The sequence below is a fragment of the Osmerus eperlanus genome, chromosome 20 (assembly GCF_963692335.1).
Source record: "Osmerus eperlanus chromosome 20, fOsmEpe2.1, whole genome shotgun sequence".
NCBI classification, from domain to species: Eukaryota; Metazoa; Chordata; class Actinopteri; order Osmeriformes; family Osmeridae; genus Osmerus; species Osmerus eperlanus.
This window is the reverse complement of record NC_085037.1, coordinates 5,321,677-5,340,111: the sequence shown is the minus strand read 5'-3', so window position 1 is coordinate 5,340,111 and position 18,435 is coordinate 5,321,677. Positions and strand designations below refer to the sequence as shown.

The 18,435-nt window shown below is 41.4% G+C and overlaps 3 protein-coding genes across 5 annotated transcripts; 1 reads left to right on the top strand and 2 right to left on the bottom strand.

Annotated features, from left to right (window-relative positions):
• Positions 1-1,766: 1,766 nt before the first annotated feature.
• nudc (nudC nuclear distribution protein) lies at positions 1,767-5,506 on the bottom strand. Its single transcript, XM_062445851.1, has 9 exons — positions 5,293-5,506; positions 4,702-4,779; positions 4,371-4,577; positions 4,211-4,288; positions 3,886-3,999; positions 3,559-3,753; positions 3,382-3,465; positions 3,123-3,241; positions 1,767-2,149 (listed from the first exon to the last, which is right to left on the bottom strand). The coding sequence occupies exons 1-9, from the start codon at positions 5,365-5,367 to the stop codon at positions 2,098-2,100; spliced, it is 1,002 nt and encodes a 333-aa protein (XP_062301835.1). The 5' UTR covers positions 5,368-5,506; the 3' UTR covers positions 1,767-2,097.
• A 255-nt stretch (positions 5,507-5,761) lies between these two features.
• On the top strand, positions 5,762-8,226 carry nr0b2b (nuclear receptor subfamily 0, group B, member 2b). Its single transcript, XM_062486895.1, has 2 exons — positions 5,762-7,634; positions 7,773-8,226. Exons 1-2 carry the CDS (start codon positions 7,067-7,069, stop codon positions 8,021-8,023), a joined length of 819 nt encoding a protein of 272 aa, XP_062342879.1. The 5' UTR covers positions 5,762-7,066; the 3' UTR covers positions 8,024-8,226.
• A 1,419-nt stretch (positions 8,227-9,645) lies between these two features.
• kdf1b (keratinocyte differentiation factor 1b) lies at positions 9,646-13,900 on the bottom strand. 3 transcript variants are annotated; one of them, XM_062486892.1, is made up of 4 exons: positions 13,772-13,900; positions 11,880-12,811; positions 11,727-11,801; positions 9,646-11,433 (listed from the first exon to the last, which is right to left on the bottom strand). In XM_062486892.1, exons 2-4 carry the CDS (start codon positions 12,790-12,792, stop codon positions 11,306-11,308), a joined length of 1,116 nt encoding a protein of 371 aa, XP_062342876.1. In that variant the 5' UTR covers positions 12,793-12,811; positions 13,772-13,900; the 3' UTR covers positions 9,646-11,305. The 3 variants fall into 3 exon arrangements, with proteins under 3 accessions (XP_062342876.1, XP_062342875.1, XP_062342878.1); XM_062486891.1 differs by lacking the exon at positions 13,772-13,900 and adding an exon at positions 13,615-13,765; XM_062486894.1 differs by lacking the exon at positions 13,772-13,900 and adding an exon at positions 13,615-13,765 and having other exon boundaries at positions 9,646-11,400.
• Positions 13,901-18,435: the final 4,535 nt, after the last annotated feature.

Here is an 18,435-nt window from a genome sequence, read left to right as displayed (position 1 = left end):
GGAGCGGTGGGGGCGGTGTGTTTGCAGACCCCCCCCCCCTCCACCCCCCTTGCCCATCAACCCACCCCAACCCCGTCCTCTGATGTCTGTGTGTCTTCGCTAATGAAGAAATTCTCATACCTGGGTGAGACATTGCTCTCAGCTGAGCAGACTCTACCTCTCCCACTGCTCTCAACCTCTGCTGGTCACCCGCCCGCCCAACCCATCCCCAGGGTCCAGCCGTGGAAGAAAGAGAACTCAGAGGCCTGATTCTGGAACAAGAGACACCGGTGACTGGGAGGTGGTGATCCATGTAATAATTCTGATGCTTGAAATAAAAAGGTCTTCCACTGTCAGTGTTCAAAAGCAACTGACCATCTGGGCTTTCTGAGCCTTCATAAATCCCTATGACAAGAAACAAAACGCACAAACCCCTGAATGGTCAGAAGGCACTGCTGAAGATTAATTGCATAACTGCAAAGGTAGAAAGGTTATCATTCAGACACATCCTAGAATTGAAGTCAGGTATTTCTCTCAGGGAAAAGGCAACTTCATTAAGGCAGAACAGATTATCGCAAGGTTTTTAAGATATACATGTGCAATTTCACGCATCTGGAACACTTGCTAGCTAGCATAAGCTAATGTATGTCCCCTAACAGCCACCAGCAAGATGGTGACACTCTCACCATCCTGACAGAACCAGACAACTTAGCAGTAGGCAGTAGCACCAAGTAGAAAAGACTTGTAAACAAACTAGTCTGCCCTTACTGAAGTAACATTTAGCCGAGATGCAAGAAGTCTAGTGTGGCCTATGTGAGAAAGCTTGTGTCTCTCCCCTTAATAATGACATGTTGATTAACACCCATGCTGATAATGACACTGTAAGGGAAAAACATCAGACATATGTGATACATAGAAACCATTGTCTGTCATTGTCCTTCCTAATGGTGTGGTGAATATCACGTTTAAACCAAACTTGTAGCTGGACTGTAACCTACTGTACTGCTTCAATGGACACCCTACTCCTATTTTGGGTCAGTATTCTTTACAGTGATCATCCTCCTAATGTGAACAATAACTACAAATACACCATTCACAGTAAACATAAGTTACAGTAAATGGTCTAGTCATAGGCCCAATCAGATGTGCTCAACCTTTGTTTTAGAAAACAGTGAGACTCCATGTATAAACATGATAGGGGCAATGAAAGCCACAGTAGATTTTGAGGTCAACTTGCGCCCCCTGGTGGCACCAAATTGAAAACAAAATGAGGAATTTATAAGACTAGCGGGGATATTAAACGTGACATTTCGGATCTGCCATTACTTCAATGGCATGTTTTTCTACACCTTGATCAGGGTAATACCCTTAATAGTGATATGTATCATTGATAAGACATTTACGCAGACACGTCCTCGAGCACCATGTGATATACGACTTGTAACCAAAGCCCCCATGGGATACTCAGCCTGAAGTTAATGCATGGTGTTATTACTCCATACACACCACCTGCTGCTTTCAAACATGCGAGTCAGCACTCCTTGGTCTTGGACTTCATCCAAAAGCAATAGACTGGGATGGTCATTGACTCGGGGAACTTCACTGGTTGACCTAGCCTTCAACTTTAGGATTCTTTACTTTCAATTCATAGGTAGTAACATTTTATTATACGAGAACAAATAAAAGTGAGTCATTTGACACTTCATCCTAACAACTTGTTATATCTCTCTACCAGTTAACTGACATAAAAACATTTTTTTGACCAAATGACCACGAATCACACTGGGTTGGTTTCAACTAATATTTTAAAGGATTCCAACATTACTTTAAACATTTAAATGAACACATGCAACAGAACAAGTATAGGCGTTTCGGATAATTTTCTGTTCCAGTAACCAAAAAGCAAAACTTAACGGACACTGTCAACCTCAGAATGCACTATTAGAACAGAGCCAGCAGGTGGAGAAAGAAACAAAGGAAAGAAAGTTTGAGAGCGTGAAGAGAGTTCGTTAGACTGCAGTATCAGCACCTGAGGTTGATTCTGACAAGGATCCATACAGTTTATTTCACAAGCAGCCCAGGAGGATTTGATGTCTAGGCCAACAGGTGTAAAGCTTCTCAGCTGAATTTGGCTTTAGAGAAGTCCATCTCTGGGTGTTGAGCCATGAACCTGGAAAACATACAAAACACACGTCAGTCAAGGAAATACAAAAGTGAAAACACCTACAAAGATAATATATGGGTGTAAAAAGAACAGTTTACAATGGACTTTATGTATAGTGCCCTTGCAGCAATGAAGGTCTAACCCTAGTATAAGTCATCAAAGAAGCTGAAGATGTTTAATGACAGGAAGTGACACACATTGTAAGCTGTTGCAAGTTGAACAAAGGTAACCTGACATTCAACCATGCAAGACGGTTGGAATCGTGAGATCACGACCGCGTGAGAATCCATCTTGCCAAGCTCCACGTTATAAGGCTGTGCCCAAACCACAGTGGTTCGGACAGATGGTTCATCTAATCACCTAGCAGGTACGTTTTTTTTAAAGTGCCTGCTGTTTTTCAAACAGTTTCCAAGCAGACTTCCCAGATAGTCCTGCGTAACAAAAGGTTCCCTGACATTGGCCTGGCTCTAGACCCCCAGTAGGATGGGTAAATAACCTCTGGTATAATAACACAAGTGATAAAGGCAACGTCCTCCATATCCCCTTCTGTCTATTGAAATAACCGTTCTAATCATGAAGTCATAAAAGTGGGTTATGAGCACAGGACATGAAAGTACAGGCCTGATTTCACCAATGATGCAATATTGATATGCAAGACCTATTTGTGGTGGAGGTAACCGTCTGTAGCCTGGGAAGCTGGTACAGACGTCTCCTAGTATTTTATTACAGTCATCTAAGAGTGGCCTGGCCTTGACAGTAAACCCGTGGAAGCAGAGTAACCGCCTTTCACATTCCCTGTTCAGCCTAGACTTACGAAACATTGACCTTTCCTCTAGGAAGAGCCATAAAAGGCTTTGTTAAACCAACAACACTATACAGTAGCTGCTCTGATACGTTAGATAAAAAAAACAAAAATTCTGGGTGACTAATGAGTCTCCATTGAGATGTACAGGAGTTGTATGTGGGACAGGAATCCTACTTCTTGAGAATGTCTTGTTTCTTCTGCTCTTCAGAGGTGGGTAGGCCCATGGATTTCTGCCTCTGGTCGTACATCATCTTCTCCACCATGCTGCGTGTCTCTCCGTCCAGGTCTGACAACTGTTCAGCAGGGACATGGGAAGACAAAAACAGAGACCAACCAATGGGGTTTAGAAAGATCAGTGTTGGTTTAGTCTTCTACACAGTCTGTTCTGTTTGAATATGATGATATTATAGCTCTTCACTTAAGAACTGGTCACCTTTGAGTTCTCCGGACAGATTTTCTTGGTGTTGAGCTCCGGGTCTGTCGATACGATTTTATTCCACCACTCCATTTTGTTAATCTGAGACAGACATTTTTTGGAATTAAAGATCAACGTTCCAAACGGTTCTTGTTGAACAGACAGGTGGTCTCCCGCTCCACCACGGCCCCCTACCTTCTCCAGGTGGATGGTGACGACTTTGCCGTCCTCGATCAGCCAGGAGCTCTCCTCCACCTTGATGTCGTTGAAGAGCTGGCCATCGATCACTGGAGGATGGCCCTTCAGTCCCACCTTCAGAGAGCGCCGCTGGATATCCACCACCACATCCTTCCCCTTCATACGGAAGTTCACGTCAAAGGGCACCAGCAACTGAGGAAAGATGATAAAGGGGGCAAAACACGTGAAGGCATGCCCTGTTCCTGACTGATCCATCCAATTCACCGACAGAACACCATGTGTGGTATTATTGTTGAGGCTATGATTGAACAGCAGATTTCTTACGTCCACATCAGACAGGCTCTGTGTCCACCTGTAGTTGGGCAGGTCAGCTCCATTCCCAGAGTTTGGCTTCAGTTTGTCCTTGTCTTTCTCATCCTCCTCTCCCTCTGAATCAGACTGGCAGAAAGAAAAGGGTTTATTCAAACAACTGAATCAGTTAGTTTTGGTCAAGCATAGCATAAAAAAAGTAAAGCCTTTTTTTTTACAAACAATGTCTCAGAGGGCTTCACATACTCCCAAAGAGCTGCACCTAAACCAACCAACACAGGAAACCTCCCAGAGAAATGTTTTTAGAAACCTTGTGAGTCTGCTGCTAAGCTTCTCTTACCGCTTTGTCTCCCTTCTCTGGAGCTGGTTCCACATTGTTCTTGGGGGCTTCTTTTTGTTCTTCTTGCTTTCTCTTTTTCTACGGAAAAGTAGCATCCAGCAATGACATGCCTTAATCAAGAAATGGACTGACATAGGATTGACTGTAGTGACATTAGTACCTGATCAATTTCAGACTGAAGTCTCTCTGCTTCCTCATCTGTCAGCTCCCGGATCTTGGGCTCATCTGCATCTTTCTTCTTCTTCTTTTCCTCTTCCTTGGCCAGTTTCGCTGCCCTCTCAGCCTTCTCCTTCTCCTGTTTGGACTGTTTATCTCTCTGGGCCTTTAGGGCTATCTGACTGTGGTGAGCAAAGGACTCCTTCACCAGCTGAGAGGGGAAAGACAGATGTTAAGAGGGGAAAGGTTAACTTCAACTAAATAGTGATGATTAAACTCTTCGGTTGAGGTGCTCTTTCCCTATTTAAGAGTGAAAACATGCTCAAGGGACCCACCTTCTCTGGTGCACCCGCCTCTCCACCAATGAAGAAATCAGTTTTTCGCCGTAAGAAGCTGAAAAATGTATTGACTAACTGTTGAGAGAAGAAATAATGTTAGGCTCATAATCCCTCAATGATAATATTGATTATTGTAGGTAGCTACATAGCTACTGATTCCAGGGCATGTTTGATTCTAAGCCAGATTTGACATTGCCAACCAGCCTTCAATGCCCATTTATGTCAATACCAGCTTTCTAATTGGCTAGCTAATTATACTGGCTAGGGCTAGAAAGAAAGGTTGTCATAACGTTAACGTACTTGTAGCTAGTACAAATTCAAACATTGTAGCTAACGCAATCACACTGATTTAAGGTAGCCTAACTACTGTAGCTAGCTAGTTAGGCTGCTTCTAAGAAATATTAGAGCAACATGTCTACGCAACTTATTATTAGCACGGTAAACTATTTTCTTTCCTCATCGAATGTGATTAGGCAGTAGATAAGCTAATGCAGCACGTCAGCCTCGTTTTTGTAAGCGAGCGATGTTGGTTGGCTAGCTAGGTAGCCAAACGCGCTAGCTAGCTATCTTATGCAATGTGTTAGCTACCTCTTGCACCCCTCCTTCGTGTTGTTGTGCCATAACCAGCAACATTCCGTCATACTTTTCTTCATCATCACCCATATTCAATGTTATGCAAAATATTCACTGTACGAAAGCTAAACAGACAGTTAGCTAGCTAAATGGGGATGGTGGTCACAATGTTAAGTCACGCTGTTGTAGACAACTACTTCCTGGAAACAGCGTGTAACTGGTAACTCTGCGAGACAAGAAAAATCTACCGAATCAAAACTACTAGTCAGGGACCTACATTTTGAGTGACAGACAAATAAACCAACAAGAAACTGCCATAAATGAGCGGATGAGCCAGTAAAACCAGAGACGTAAAATACTGGGAAACAGAGCACCCAATGACTGTAAGAGAGCACAGATGATCAGAATATTTTAGAACACAAATAAGTACAAATACATTGAGCAAAAACGACTTTATTATAACCGGATATAATAGTCTTTAATGAGATTAAGAACTATATATATTCTTTTCAATGCCTTATATCCAAGGCAAATTGCCCAAATATTGCAGATTAATGTCTTCAGAGTTAGAGTTGTATACAGCTAGACTAAAATGTAGTCTATTTGTGAATATTACAGCCTAGAATGTTTTGCAGTATTCTATATGCAGATTAATTTCCTAGTGAACCCCTCACTGTACATGTACAGGGAAGCACATAGTGCAACTTCTCAGACCATTCAGACCATGGGCAAAACAGGCTACAGTATCATTGCTATTTGCAACAAGTAAAATAATGTTATTTAATGTTTCACATGGTAGATTGATAATGTAGAGCATTCTACATTAACAAAAGACACAAAGGCCTACATACACAAATACTACAGCAACTAACCCCCACCCCACCCCCCGTAAAAAAAAAAAAAATGTCATAACTTAAAGTTATGAAATGAAAAATGTTTAGATTAAGTTACTAAGATTAGTGCTTATGATGTTTATTATCATAAGATTATAATTTTTACTGATTAGCAGGTGATATCTCTGATACAGGAGTCACTGACCGAGAGCTCACTGCTTCTGTGACCCAGATAAAATACCTGTGGAAGCATGATCAAACCATTTAAATAAACTGTAATAAAACAGGTTGTTAATATATTGATTGTTCTGCTTAAAAGTACTTACTTTTAATTCACACCATTTTTGTCATAAAAACAAAAAAACATCTGTGTTGGGTTTTAGAAAAATACAATTTGTGAAAAAATTATACTAGTGTTTAAAGTATTTATATTGACCCCACATATACAGTATTTACATCTAAATGTTATTTGGCCAAAAGCAAAACATGCCAACATTAAAAAATATCAATTATTTTATGTACATGTGGAAGTTAGTAAAGTAAGTGAAGTAAAGTGAAGTAAAGTAAACTGAATTCAATGTGGGTGGCAGATTAGAGTGGCACTCTGAGCATTGACCCTGGTAGTCCTTGGTAGCCTGGTACAGACTTGTGAGTTAACGACTGAGGTAAACATGATAAATGTCATTCACCCCACCAGCAGCCTCACTTCACTTCCACCGTGACTGTCACAGCGTGTGTCTTATTGCCTCCACGTGGAGAAGCCTAACTCAGCCAGCAGTCCAGGGTCATTCCGTTTTTTTCACCAGGTCAAGGCTGACTTGTCATAGAAAGGGGATGCAATCTTTAAATAGGAATTGGTGACTGAAGCTACACTCCATACATGATTATCCGACCCAGAGAGTAGGTTGGTCTGTGTTCCTTGTTGCAGCATCGCCATTTGGATTAATTAATTCAATATGTTTCCTCTTGATGAGATGAAGACAGACTGCTATTGCTCGGGTTCCCAAGATCAACACCCGAACACCATCCTATACAGTATCCTCAGCCGGAAGGACAGTAGTTACCTGAACAACAACAACAACCTGAACAACTATGCCATGCCACACAACTGCCACTGTGAGCAGCGGAAGGCAGTTTGCCTGAAGAACCCTGAAGGTGCCTGTCAAATTGCATCCGATGTTCTGGTCAAAACTGTGCGGTTCATGAAAAGTTTGCCATCTTTCAGTCAGTTACCCTCAGAGGACCAGCTAGCACTGCTAAGGGACTGCTGGGCTCCCCTCTTTCTTCTGGGGCTGGCCCAGGAGAGGATGGTCTTCGAGGTGGCTGAATTACCAGATTCCAGCAAGCTGCGGAGGATTCTGCTCAGCGGTCAGGCCCAGAGTCGTGAAGAGGATGATGAAAGGAGGTGCCTACCTACCCTCGCTTGGGTGCACAAACTCAGATGCTGCTTAGACAAGCTCTGGGATCTGGGTCTCAGTCCAAAAGAATACGCATATCTAAAGGGAACGTTGTTGTTTAATCCAGGTAAAAACTCAAAATCAGTTCAGTATCAATTCTGAGAAATCTAGTGCTTCTAAAACTTTATTGTAAAACTTTACATGGCAATGTATGTGTTCTACAGACATGTTAACGTCATCTTTCACCCTCACATCTCCTTTGCAGATGTACAAGGACTTGGTGTCTCTTCACTTATTGAAAGTCTACAACAAGAGGCACAGAAAGCTCTCCAAGAGGTAATCCTAAATGATCAACGGGGAAAGGACCGCTTTAGACGTATTCTTCTGGCAGCCTCAACCGCACAGACTGTCAGTCAAAACCTTCTAACAGAACTGTTCTTCAGACCTGTCATCGGCCAGGAAGACCTGTTTGAGTTGTTAAATGAGATGCTTTTCATTAGACAAGAATATAGCTGAACACAAACTTTTAAGAGTGAGACATGTCTGTGTGTAAATTATAAATGTGAATGTTTTATACCATGGCTTTTATAGCTAAATATGTATATGTTTTATAGAAAATAAAAAAAGTTCCTATCACACACATTGCTGTCATAGTAAACTTAATACATGTATTCTATCTCCCCCTTGTGGAAGTTTATGGCTGAATGGACCATAAAGAAATACTGAACAGTGAAAACATGTTTAAGATGACCAGTGTGTTCTCTTTAAACCAATAAATCAATCTAGAGTATATGTATATGAAATAAGGATATGGGGAAAATATAACAATTTGTAAACATGTAAACATTGCATCTAGAGAAAATTGCATAGTCCGTTGGCTGCAATCTTGACAAAAGACAAGCTGACATGACCTGGCATTTTTATTCTTCCAAAGAGGGAGTTGGACTGTAAGGAAAAGATTGTCATTAGACAAAATCATACTGAGAAAAAAAACAATACAGAAAGTGCATCATGCAAATTATATTAGATCCAACCAATATATTTCCAATAAACCCACAGCTATTTATATTTTACATCGTTGGCCAGAACAAGATAAACTTGTTTTACAAAAGTTCTTTCATGCTTAACTGAAAGTGCACACAGGGAAGAGCATTCATGGAATTGAGTGAGTAGTTTTGTTTATTAGAGCCAGATAGTAAAAACAAAAGGTGGACCTCAATACATAATGACCTCACTAAGAAATTACAGGTGCAACACAGAGTTAGTGTTACTATTAAAAAATGCCAACTCTGAATATTATTTCCCAAAGTGGCAATTAAGTTAAACTGCTGGTCATATGGTTTGGTTGTGACTGAATAAAATATTTAGAGGGTATCATGTTCCCGACAGTGGTTCAGGGATTCTGTGTGGTCAGTACAGTATGGCCTGGCCAATTCACCCACGTCAACGCAAACTTCTTTTTTACATCCACATTTCTACATATACGAAGTCAAAAAGTCTATGTGTACATTGACTGTACATTTTACTTCAAAGTCTACAACAAGAGGCACAGAAAGCTCTCCAAGAGGTAATCCTAAATGATCAACGGGGAAAGGACCGCTTTAGACGTATTCTTCTGGCAGCCTCAACCGCACAGACTGTCAGTCAAAACCTTCTAACAGAACTGTTCTTCAGACCTGTCATCGGCCAGGAAGACCTGTTTGAGTTGTTAAATGAGATGCTTTTCATTAGACAAGAATATAGCTGAACACAAACTTTTAAGAGTGAGACATGTCTGTGTGTAAATTATAAATGTGAATGTTTTATACCATGGCTTTTATAGCTAAATATGTATATGTTTTATAGAAAATAAAAAAAGTTCCTATCACACACATTGCTGTCATAGTAAACTTAATACATGTATTCTATCTCTCCCTTGTGGAAGTTTATGGCTGAATGGACCATAAAGAAATACTGAACAGTGAAAACATGTTTAAGATGACCAGTGTGTTCTCTTTAAACCAATAAATCAATCTAGAGTATATGTATATGAAATAAGGATATGGGGAAAATATAACAATTTGTAAACATGTAAACATTGCATCTAGAGAAAATTGCATAGTCCGTTGGCTGCAATCTTGACAAAAGACAAGCTGACATGACCTGGCATTTTTATTCTTCCAAAGAGGGAGTTGGACTGTAAGGAAAGGATTGTCATTAGACAAAATCATACTGAGAAAAAAAACAATACAGAAAGTGCATCATACAAATTATATTAGATCCAACCAATATATTTCCAATAAACCCACAGCTATTTATATTTTACATCGTTGGCCAGAACAAGATAAACTTGTTCTACAAAAGTTCTTTCATGCTTAACTGAAAGTGCACACAGGGAAGAGCATTCATGGAATTGAGTGAGTAGTTTTGTTTATTAGAGCCAGATAGTAAAAACAAAAGGTGGACCTCAATACATAATGACCTCACTAAGAAATTACAGGTGCAACACAGAGTTAGTGTTACTATTAAAAAATGCCAACTCTGAATATTATTTCCCAAAGTGGCAATTAAGTTAAACTGCTGGTCATATGGTTTGGTTGTGACTGAATAAAATATTTAGAGGGTATCATGTTCCCGACAGTGGTTCAGGGATTCTGTGTGGTCAGTACAGTATGGCCTGGCCAATTCACCCACGTCAACGCAAACTTCTTTTTTACATCCACATTTCTACATATACAAAGTCAAAAAGTCTATGTGTACATTGACTGTACATTTTACTTCAAATTAGTTACAGAAAGAGAGAGAGACATACTCAAGTGACTCATTTACTTGTGTCACTTTAGTGCTAATGCTTAAAACGAATGAAAACACAAGATACTTTTACAAGACACATGACTGACTGGAAACTACAGGTCTGATTCTTCAGATATTACAATGGATATACAATTTCTGTCCCACTTCATCAGAACAAACTAGTAACATCACAAAGCTTTTATGAAACATTTGGCAATAATATCTTATGTACAAACAAATTATTAGCAAATTATTTCTTGCAAGTGTATCCGTACAAAAATAGTTTGAAGAAGGAATTACTTAGCAATATAATATAACAATCATTCTGTCTTGCGTGCAGGTTTACAACACATCAACAACTGGCAAAATAAATGGGAAATGTTGAAAGGTTTTGTCCCCTCATTTCCAATACATGGGCATTTGGGTTTATAGTACATAAATGAATGATACAACTTACAAATAGCATACAAAAAGTATAGCAATCCTCACACCATATCTTTCATACTACGAGTATGGGATGAGGTATGGCTCCTTTTCTCATTCTTTCTGTGGTTTTGAGACTAGAACATTCCAGCCTGCTCCTGTGTTGCATAGTACAGAGCAACAAGAAATGGAACTTAAGCTACAGAGAAGAGTCAGATTTCACAACCACACAGCCAGATTCATTCAAGGGTAAAGGGACGTGATATACTTGGAATCAGCGACATGATACACGTGAACACTCCAGGATGGACACAGTTTGCAAATGGAAGTTCACAATATATTGTCAACTTTCTGACCCAATTAGTCAGGCTGTCCTCACCAAGAATGAAAAATGACAGAATCAGATATACATTACAACCCTGAGTACACTATAATCCTTCATTTACAGATGGCATGACACACAACTGTTTTAAAAATATAGCTGGTCAAAATAAACCTCTATCTTCCAAAGAAGCTCCACGTGCTTCTGAACTGTGTGCAATTCTTTTCATCTTTGAAGATTTTGATATCTTTCAAGGTTCTGCTGTAGATGCACGACTGAAGTCATGTTCTCACATAGGTCTGCAAGAGAGGGGCCCCAGAGGAAACAACTTCTGTGTGACTTAGGGAGTGTGTCGTTGAAGAGCCTGAGGTATGACCTGATAAGACAACTGGATTTGTCAGGTGAGATTCTGCAAACAATGAGTCAGTGATTTCCGTAAAGTATTTCCAGCACATGCGATAGTAAAATGAAAACACGTACAGTAGAAAAACTAACCCACAGACAATACTATTGGAGGAGGAGTTTCAATGTTACTGCAGTGAGAGGATGCATTTCACTGACCATAAATATAGGAAACTGTAAGCTTGATCAAATGAAAGGAGCTGATTGCATTTAAAAACAAATGAAAATAGAAAAAAAACTTTAAGATGGTTAAACTAGTATTAAAAACAATATGTTAACCAATACAGTTTGGTGTCTTACCTTCACTGTTCCACCTCATTTTCCTGGCATAAATGTCTGAGCGTGTTTCCTCAGATATCTGGACATTATAGTCATCTGTGAAAGGACAAACTCAGAATATAACATAATCGACAATATTTCATAAAACCTTCAGGAAATGGAAGCCAAACTTACTGTTGTTGCTGAAGGAGAACGAGTCACTGTCCTTCATTGTTTCATTGCCACTGTCTGAGAGGGTCCTGTTGGCCTTGGTGTAGGGGGGCCTCCTCTTGCTCTTGCGTGTGCTGATGCGTATGATGCCACGAACCAATCGGCACTCAGCATCCTGTTGCTCAAGCTTGTGCTCTTCTGCCAGCTCGCTGATCAGCTGGTTGATCTGGCTCGTCTTCTTCAGGAACACAGAGTCGGAGGTGCATTTGGCCAGCTCTTCTATCTGGTACTCTGAGTAAAGCTCCAACAGCTTCTTGGCAATGAGGGAATCAACGTCCTCATTGCTGTAACCCCAATTGTCATCGTCGAGCGAGAATGACGGCGGGCTGGGCGCTCTCTCGCTGTACACCCGGGGTTTGGTAGTGACGTCTGAGTCCTCCCGGGTCAGAGTGTCCACCCTGACTCCATGGAAGTGGATGTCCTCTGGCCAGCTTCCGCCCTCCTTGCTGGGAGAGGACTCCCCGCCTCCCGACTTGATTTCCTGGAGGTTGACCTTCTCTGGCTCGTCAGGGGAGCTCTCCTTGGGCGCCAGGCACGAGGCCAGGACGGTGCGCTGGCAGACCCTGTAGAGGCCGCAGGTCAGCACGCTGCACACAAAACTTCTGCAGCTGCTAGGAGAGGCACACATTCCACAGCTGTGAGCAGCAGGCTCTGACGAACCAGGGATGAAGCCAATAGTCTCAGACTCCTTCCCATTGGCATCCTTGGGATGGGCTTTGTGGGTGCTCTGCTCCCCCCTGCTTTGTGGCGTTTCCTGCACTGGGTCCACACAACGCTCCTCGTACAACTTCTGGCTGGTGCTACTGCTCCGTGAGAGGCTGACCCCATGTATGTAGCCATCTGGCTCTGAAAAGGGTCTCTGACTGCTGATAGGCATGGCTTAGTTGGTCCAAGGCCTAAAATAGGCAGGTAAAAGGAAAACAATATTGTAAGTCTCAACAGCAGTCTTAACAATACCATTAACGACCTTGGTGTCAATGTGTATTGTCTAAATAACACCATGTTGACTACAGGTACTACCACCTTGGGATAGGGCATATCATCCCCTCCAAACCTGTTAGCATTGTCTACATGGCACAGCATCTTAAAGGGCCCTGCAAAGTCACCCAACAAGGTATGCATGTATAGTAGTGTGTAGCCTAATGTGCTGGGATAAACTCAACATTTTAGGCCGTGAATTACAACTAAAAAGAAACTGTAGGATTTGACATAGGCCTATGTGTCTCTTTTAAATAGCTTAGGGCCTAAATATATATAAATACTCAGACTATTTCCCAAACCCCATCAATGCAACTGTAGCAGGTGCCGACAACAAATTTAAGCTAACTAGTTGACTAATTGTAGGTCTTTTCGAAATGCTTGAATCATATATGTCGAAAACAATTTTACGCTGTGACATAATCTTACTTCCTAAAACTAAATGTTACTGAAAAGCTGACATGGCCTCATTTGTTGACATTACGCTACGTGGACTCACCGAAAACCACTTGGTAAAACAATTCGAAAGTTGGTTAAATCTAAATGAGCTTTTCAGGTCAAATACCCTCTCGTTTTACACGTTTACAGTTGGACACATAGGCTCTTAAAGCACGGAACCGGATTATATACGCAAGCCTACTATAATAAGAAAAAGAAACAAAAAATTTCGACCTAAGTCATTGTCACTTTCTGTCTCCATTTTTGTTGACACTATACTTACGGCATAGAGTTGGTTGTAGGACGCTTCCCAAACTACACTCCGTATATGTTATAGGGCTATTCTTGTGGATGGATACATACTTTCTATATACATAACGCAATGGGAAAATAGACGGTAGTGGTGTATACTACAGTTTCCTCAAATTTCCCCAAGTTACCTGCGCTTCAAGATACAAGCTCTGCCCACAGGTGCTTGATGACGTCATACACACGCTCCTAATTCCTAATTTAGTGTAGGCCTACAAGAAAATATATTATGGTATGGAAAACGCACAGGCGTTGAAAATGTCTTACGAAAGCCCTTTTGTGGCTGTACACGAATGCACCTCCCGAAAAAACAGTTTGAAAGTCATCAACATCAATTGATCACTGTAAATCATTTACAAGATTCCCACCATTTGTAGCAGAGGCTAAGCAGCATTTTGACAATAGATGGCGCCCTCAACATGCGTAAATATGAAACCAGTCACAATATCAGAAAAGCATGGGATAGGGATGTCAGCCTATCCAATAACTCTTAATTTGAAGGGAATCCACTGTAACCCCATGTATATAATGGAAAACGTTTGATGCCAGTGACTACTTACCTCAGCTAATCTAATTTCCTCACATTGTAGGCCCTTATCTACTATAATTGGAGCTCTGGGCATACACACTGAGATTGTGGTTGTCACTGAGTGCCCTGAGGAGTTGGGGCTGTTGCAGGCAAGAGATGAATTACCACCCTCATGTGTAACAGGTTCTTTCAGTTTTATGATGCTTAGTCTCACTGCTCAGAGATGGACAATGATTGGTTTAGTATATTCTATACTGAGTTGGGTTTTGGCTGGTTAACAATGCAGAGCCAGTGCTGGTTACAGCTGTGGGTCTGGTGCTTAAATAATTGTAGTTTGGAACGGTCTTGGCCATCTAATCCAGTCACAACAAAATCTAAAGTAAGTTATTAGTTTACCACAGTTTTTAATTATTAATTTGAAATGTGCTGTTCACATGTTTGTTTTGGTATGACTTACTATGTGGAATAAAAGCACCACTTTTGGAAGCCATGGATGCACTAATATCTGGCTATGTATGTATTTTTATCCTGAGTATCCTGAGTGTTTTCATTACAGATGAAGTTTCTGTGTAACATTTCTGCTTCTTGCGTCACTGGGACTTCCAGGCTCTGTCAGCCTGACCCTGAGACCGAGCTTGTTGGTCTGGATGCCCTTGTTATATTTATTAATGATGCTCCCTGCAACCCCCTGATGGGGATGGGACCTGTGTTGCATGCTTCAGTGCTGCAGTGTGCCCTAGACATGACACACACCTTATCAAAGTCTCTCCTATCATGCTTCCTTCAGGCATTCTCTCTATGCAGTTGCAACCACAAACCTTCCATGTTGTCCTTGTTTCTTAGCATGTGCCGTATCTACCTTATGTGGAAAAAAAGGAGATACCCCTTGTGTTGTGTTCCAATTTGATAACCCAATCAGTGTCCTCTGGTCGATGGATCTACAACATTACTGTGGGCTATAAACAAAATAGCCAGAACAATACAATTTAAAAAAGTGTCTCTTTTTTTGTTGTTGCATCGAATTAATGTATTATAAAAACACTATGCAGGTTCTTGCAAGCCATCATGTAGTTGCACACACGACACCTAACAGTAAAGAGTGCGGAAGCAGGAGACATTCAGACTGGCAGGAAGACAGATTCTTGGTGATATGTTGAAACAGCAGGAGAGGAAGAGACAGGAAGGCACAATGCAAACCTTAATAAAAAAAAACAATAATTATATATTTTTTTACATACACACATACTTTTATTACCCCTAGGCCCAGTCGACCCGAAACATAATATAAATGTGTTGGTGGGTGCACAGTGTGCACTCAATAAAAATGTGTTCTTCACAGAAAATGGCAAATGCCAAAGAATAACAAGTTGAAAATATGCATTTGTTTATTACACATGATTACAATAAGTCAGAGTTGGACTTTGATTTATATTTTAAGTAATCAATATCCCTTACTGCTAGAGTGTGCATGCATGATCAATCAGAATTTCATACAGCGACCATGTGGTATCCTATCCTGCCCACTGATGGTGTAGGAGACACACACACAGTAAAACAGTCTGTACAGTAAACAAACCCTGCCAGTTTCCAGCGGAAATCTCCATCTCAATCTGTCCTTGATCGATAGGGATCATTTCCATCATCCACCTGGAGAGTTGGAGGTGTGTGTGAGAGGAGCCCATCTGTTAGCTCTTTGCAATATGTCCTGGACGAGAAGGAGTCCAGTCACCTTGTCTTACTTTGACTATCATATTATCTTGTCTGGTGTGCTGCACAGCTCAACCCCAGAGTGAAAAAACCCCCAATCAATGTCCTTTAATGTTTAAGGTTCTACATTGCCGTTGACACGTTTGACATTTACACAGGCTCAGGAGCCAGAGGGAGACACCACATTCCTTCTGTTACAGTGCAGGGAAAAGCAACACCTACCATGCTCTGGCCGTCCAAGTGTGGTGGCCTAGATCAAAGATACCATTTCCTGCCAGAGGAAATGGTGGAAGGATTTTTTTTTAGGGGCTGTTTCCTTTTCTCTGAATTCCTTCCATTATGCCGAACAGACACAGTCACACAAAAGAGTGAAAGAACAAGACAAAAAGTCTTCCTTTGTCATCAGCATAAACCAATCTTGATGGCACAAGCCTTTTGAATAGCATCAGGTTTCTAAAAAATCCTTGCACTAAAGAAGATATGTTTCACACATACATCAGAATGCACATGAGATCTATGAATTAAGGTTGGGAACTCCTCTGTTGAAATTCAGTCCGCTTCCACAATTTCTAAAAAATAAGCACATGGGCAACGTGTGTTGATTGTTGTTGAGTACTAAGCTACTTTAACAATAATTACACACCTCAACATATCTTTGACTCTCATTGTAAAGAAATGAATGGGTAAATTATTTCAGGAGTGGAAATTGACAATTACAACACTACTGAGGTCAGGTGTTTCTTGTACACTAGTCGGCTTTCTTGTATACACTCCCCCCCCCTTACCCCCCCCCCCCTCCAGATATGTAGATGCTTGTCCTGATCCACAGGGAACAAGATAACAAATGGGGTGTGATGAATGGCCATGCAAACATGTAGCATTGTCATCTATTTTATGTGCAGAGCGATGCAGGACGTACAGTATTTTTTTTTACAAATCTGTGTTTAAGCACCTAGCATGCTACTTGTGAGACCCAGTGATTAATCTGCATTTTCTACAAGACACTGAGCCACTGTCGAAGGTGCCTGTATTGGTTATCATTTTCTTGGCAGTGTCTTTCCGATATTCCAAAGAAGGCAGAAACAATCATCATCAGGCAGATGGTGTCTCCTCTCCGGAAGAATCTGCCCTTTGACCCTCAGAACGTTCTTCTCGTCCTGACCAATCAGGAGCTCCAGATCCCTGTTGGGCGCGCTGGGCCCCCTCCCGCTTGGGCATCTGGTCGACCGTTTGAAATAATGAAGGTAATAACAACCTGAGCAATAATGAGCTTAAGACACCTCCTCCTGGGAGGGCAAAAAAGGTTGAGCTGCGTATGGAGAAGCACACCGAACGCCGTGGCGTTTACACACCCCACGAATCCATCATTGGTAGACAGGCACAGCTCTGCGTGTTCCTCCATGCGACTAGCCTTGCCTCGACAGAGCTCCTTAAAAAGGCATGGAAAATTGCATTCAAAAATGGCTTAAGTGTTAAGTGTACAATCCTGAGCGCATGGCGTGTGTGCGTCATCCTGTAAAGTGCATTACAACTGTAATTGGAAATCAGTCATTAAATGCGAGAGGTGAATCATTTGGAGGTGGATAAATTGAGACAGTAAAGAACTGTTGGATTGGCGCTGTGCTCTGTTCAATTGAGCACTCAGGGCATCCATATATGCACTGGATGACGAAGTGGAAGAAGAGTTCAAAGCATCTTTTTAAAGCACAACAAGACCATAACTGATGAGCCAGGGAGACAGTCAGGATACACTACCCTAAAAGCCATCCGATGGCAGGACCTTCTCCTATGAATCCTATATTGTGGCTTCTTGTCTCATCTCTCAGCTCTGACCAATCCATATTTGCTATATATGGTCCTCTCTTGAGAATTCTACTGAAGCCTTATATCCTTTAGGTTGTCTTTGTACACTAGTTCAGCACAATGAAGAGCGTGTACAAAATGACATCAGACGCAACGGTCCTGGTACATGGGACAGAGTCAAAAGGCCTGGTATAAATTGAAACAGTGAATCACACAAGCTCAGTGGTAATTGGGAGAGACATGGAGAGAGAAGGGAATCTGGCTGTGGTGATTTGGGACACAGAGGGAAAAAATGACTGTCTAATTGTAAACTTCTTCCTCTACTAAACAACCGCAGCACCAGCACTTCTTACAAGCCACATTGGACAGAGGGACTATCATCCAGCCAGCTGGGTAAAGGCTGCACCCACAACAAGGCCACAAGCTGGTCCCTGCAATGCATAGGCTGCCCTGATGCATGGAGGATGGTATTTAGAGTTGTTGGCAACCCAGACCTGGTGGTGCAGGCAGTTGAATTGTAAGATCAATGAGAGTGTTTTGTAAGAACTTCAGAGGAAACTAACATTGTTGCGGTTGTGAGTTTTGCACATGGGACACAGTTAAATGAGACGCAAGTTTTATTTTGCTGTATCCATTTGTTTTTCATTTTCCAAGAACGCTCTCTAACCCAAGCACTGTGTTGTGATCGGCACACAGTACTTTAAGATACAGGAAGGATTGTCTTTGTTTCTGAATTACTTGTTAATCATTATTTCT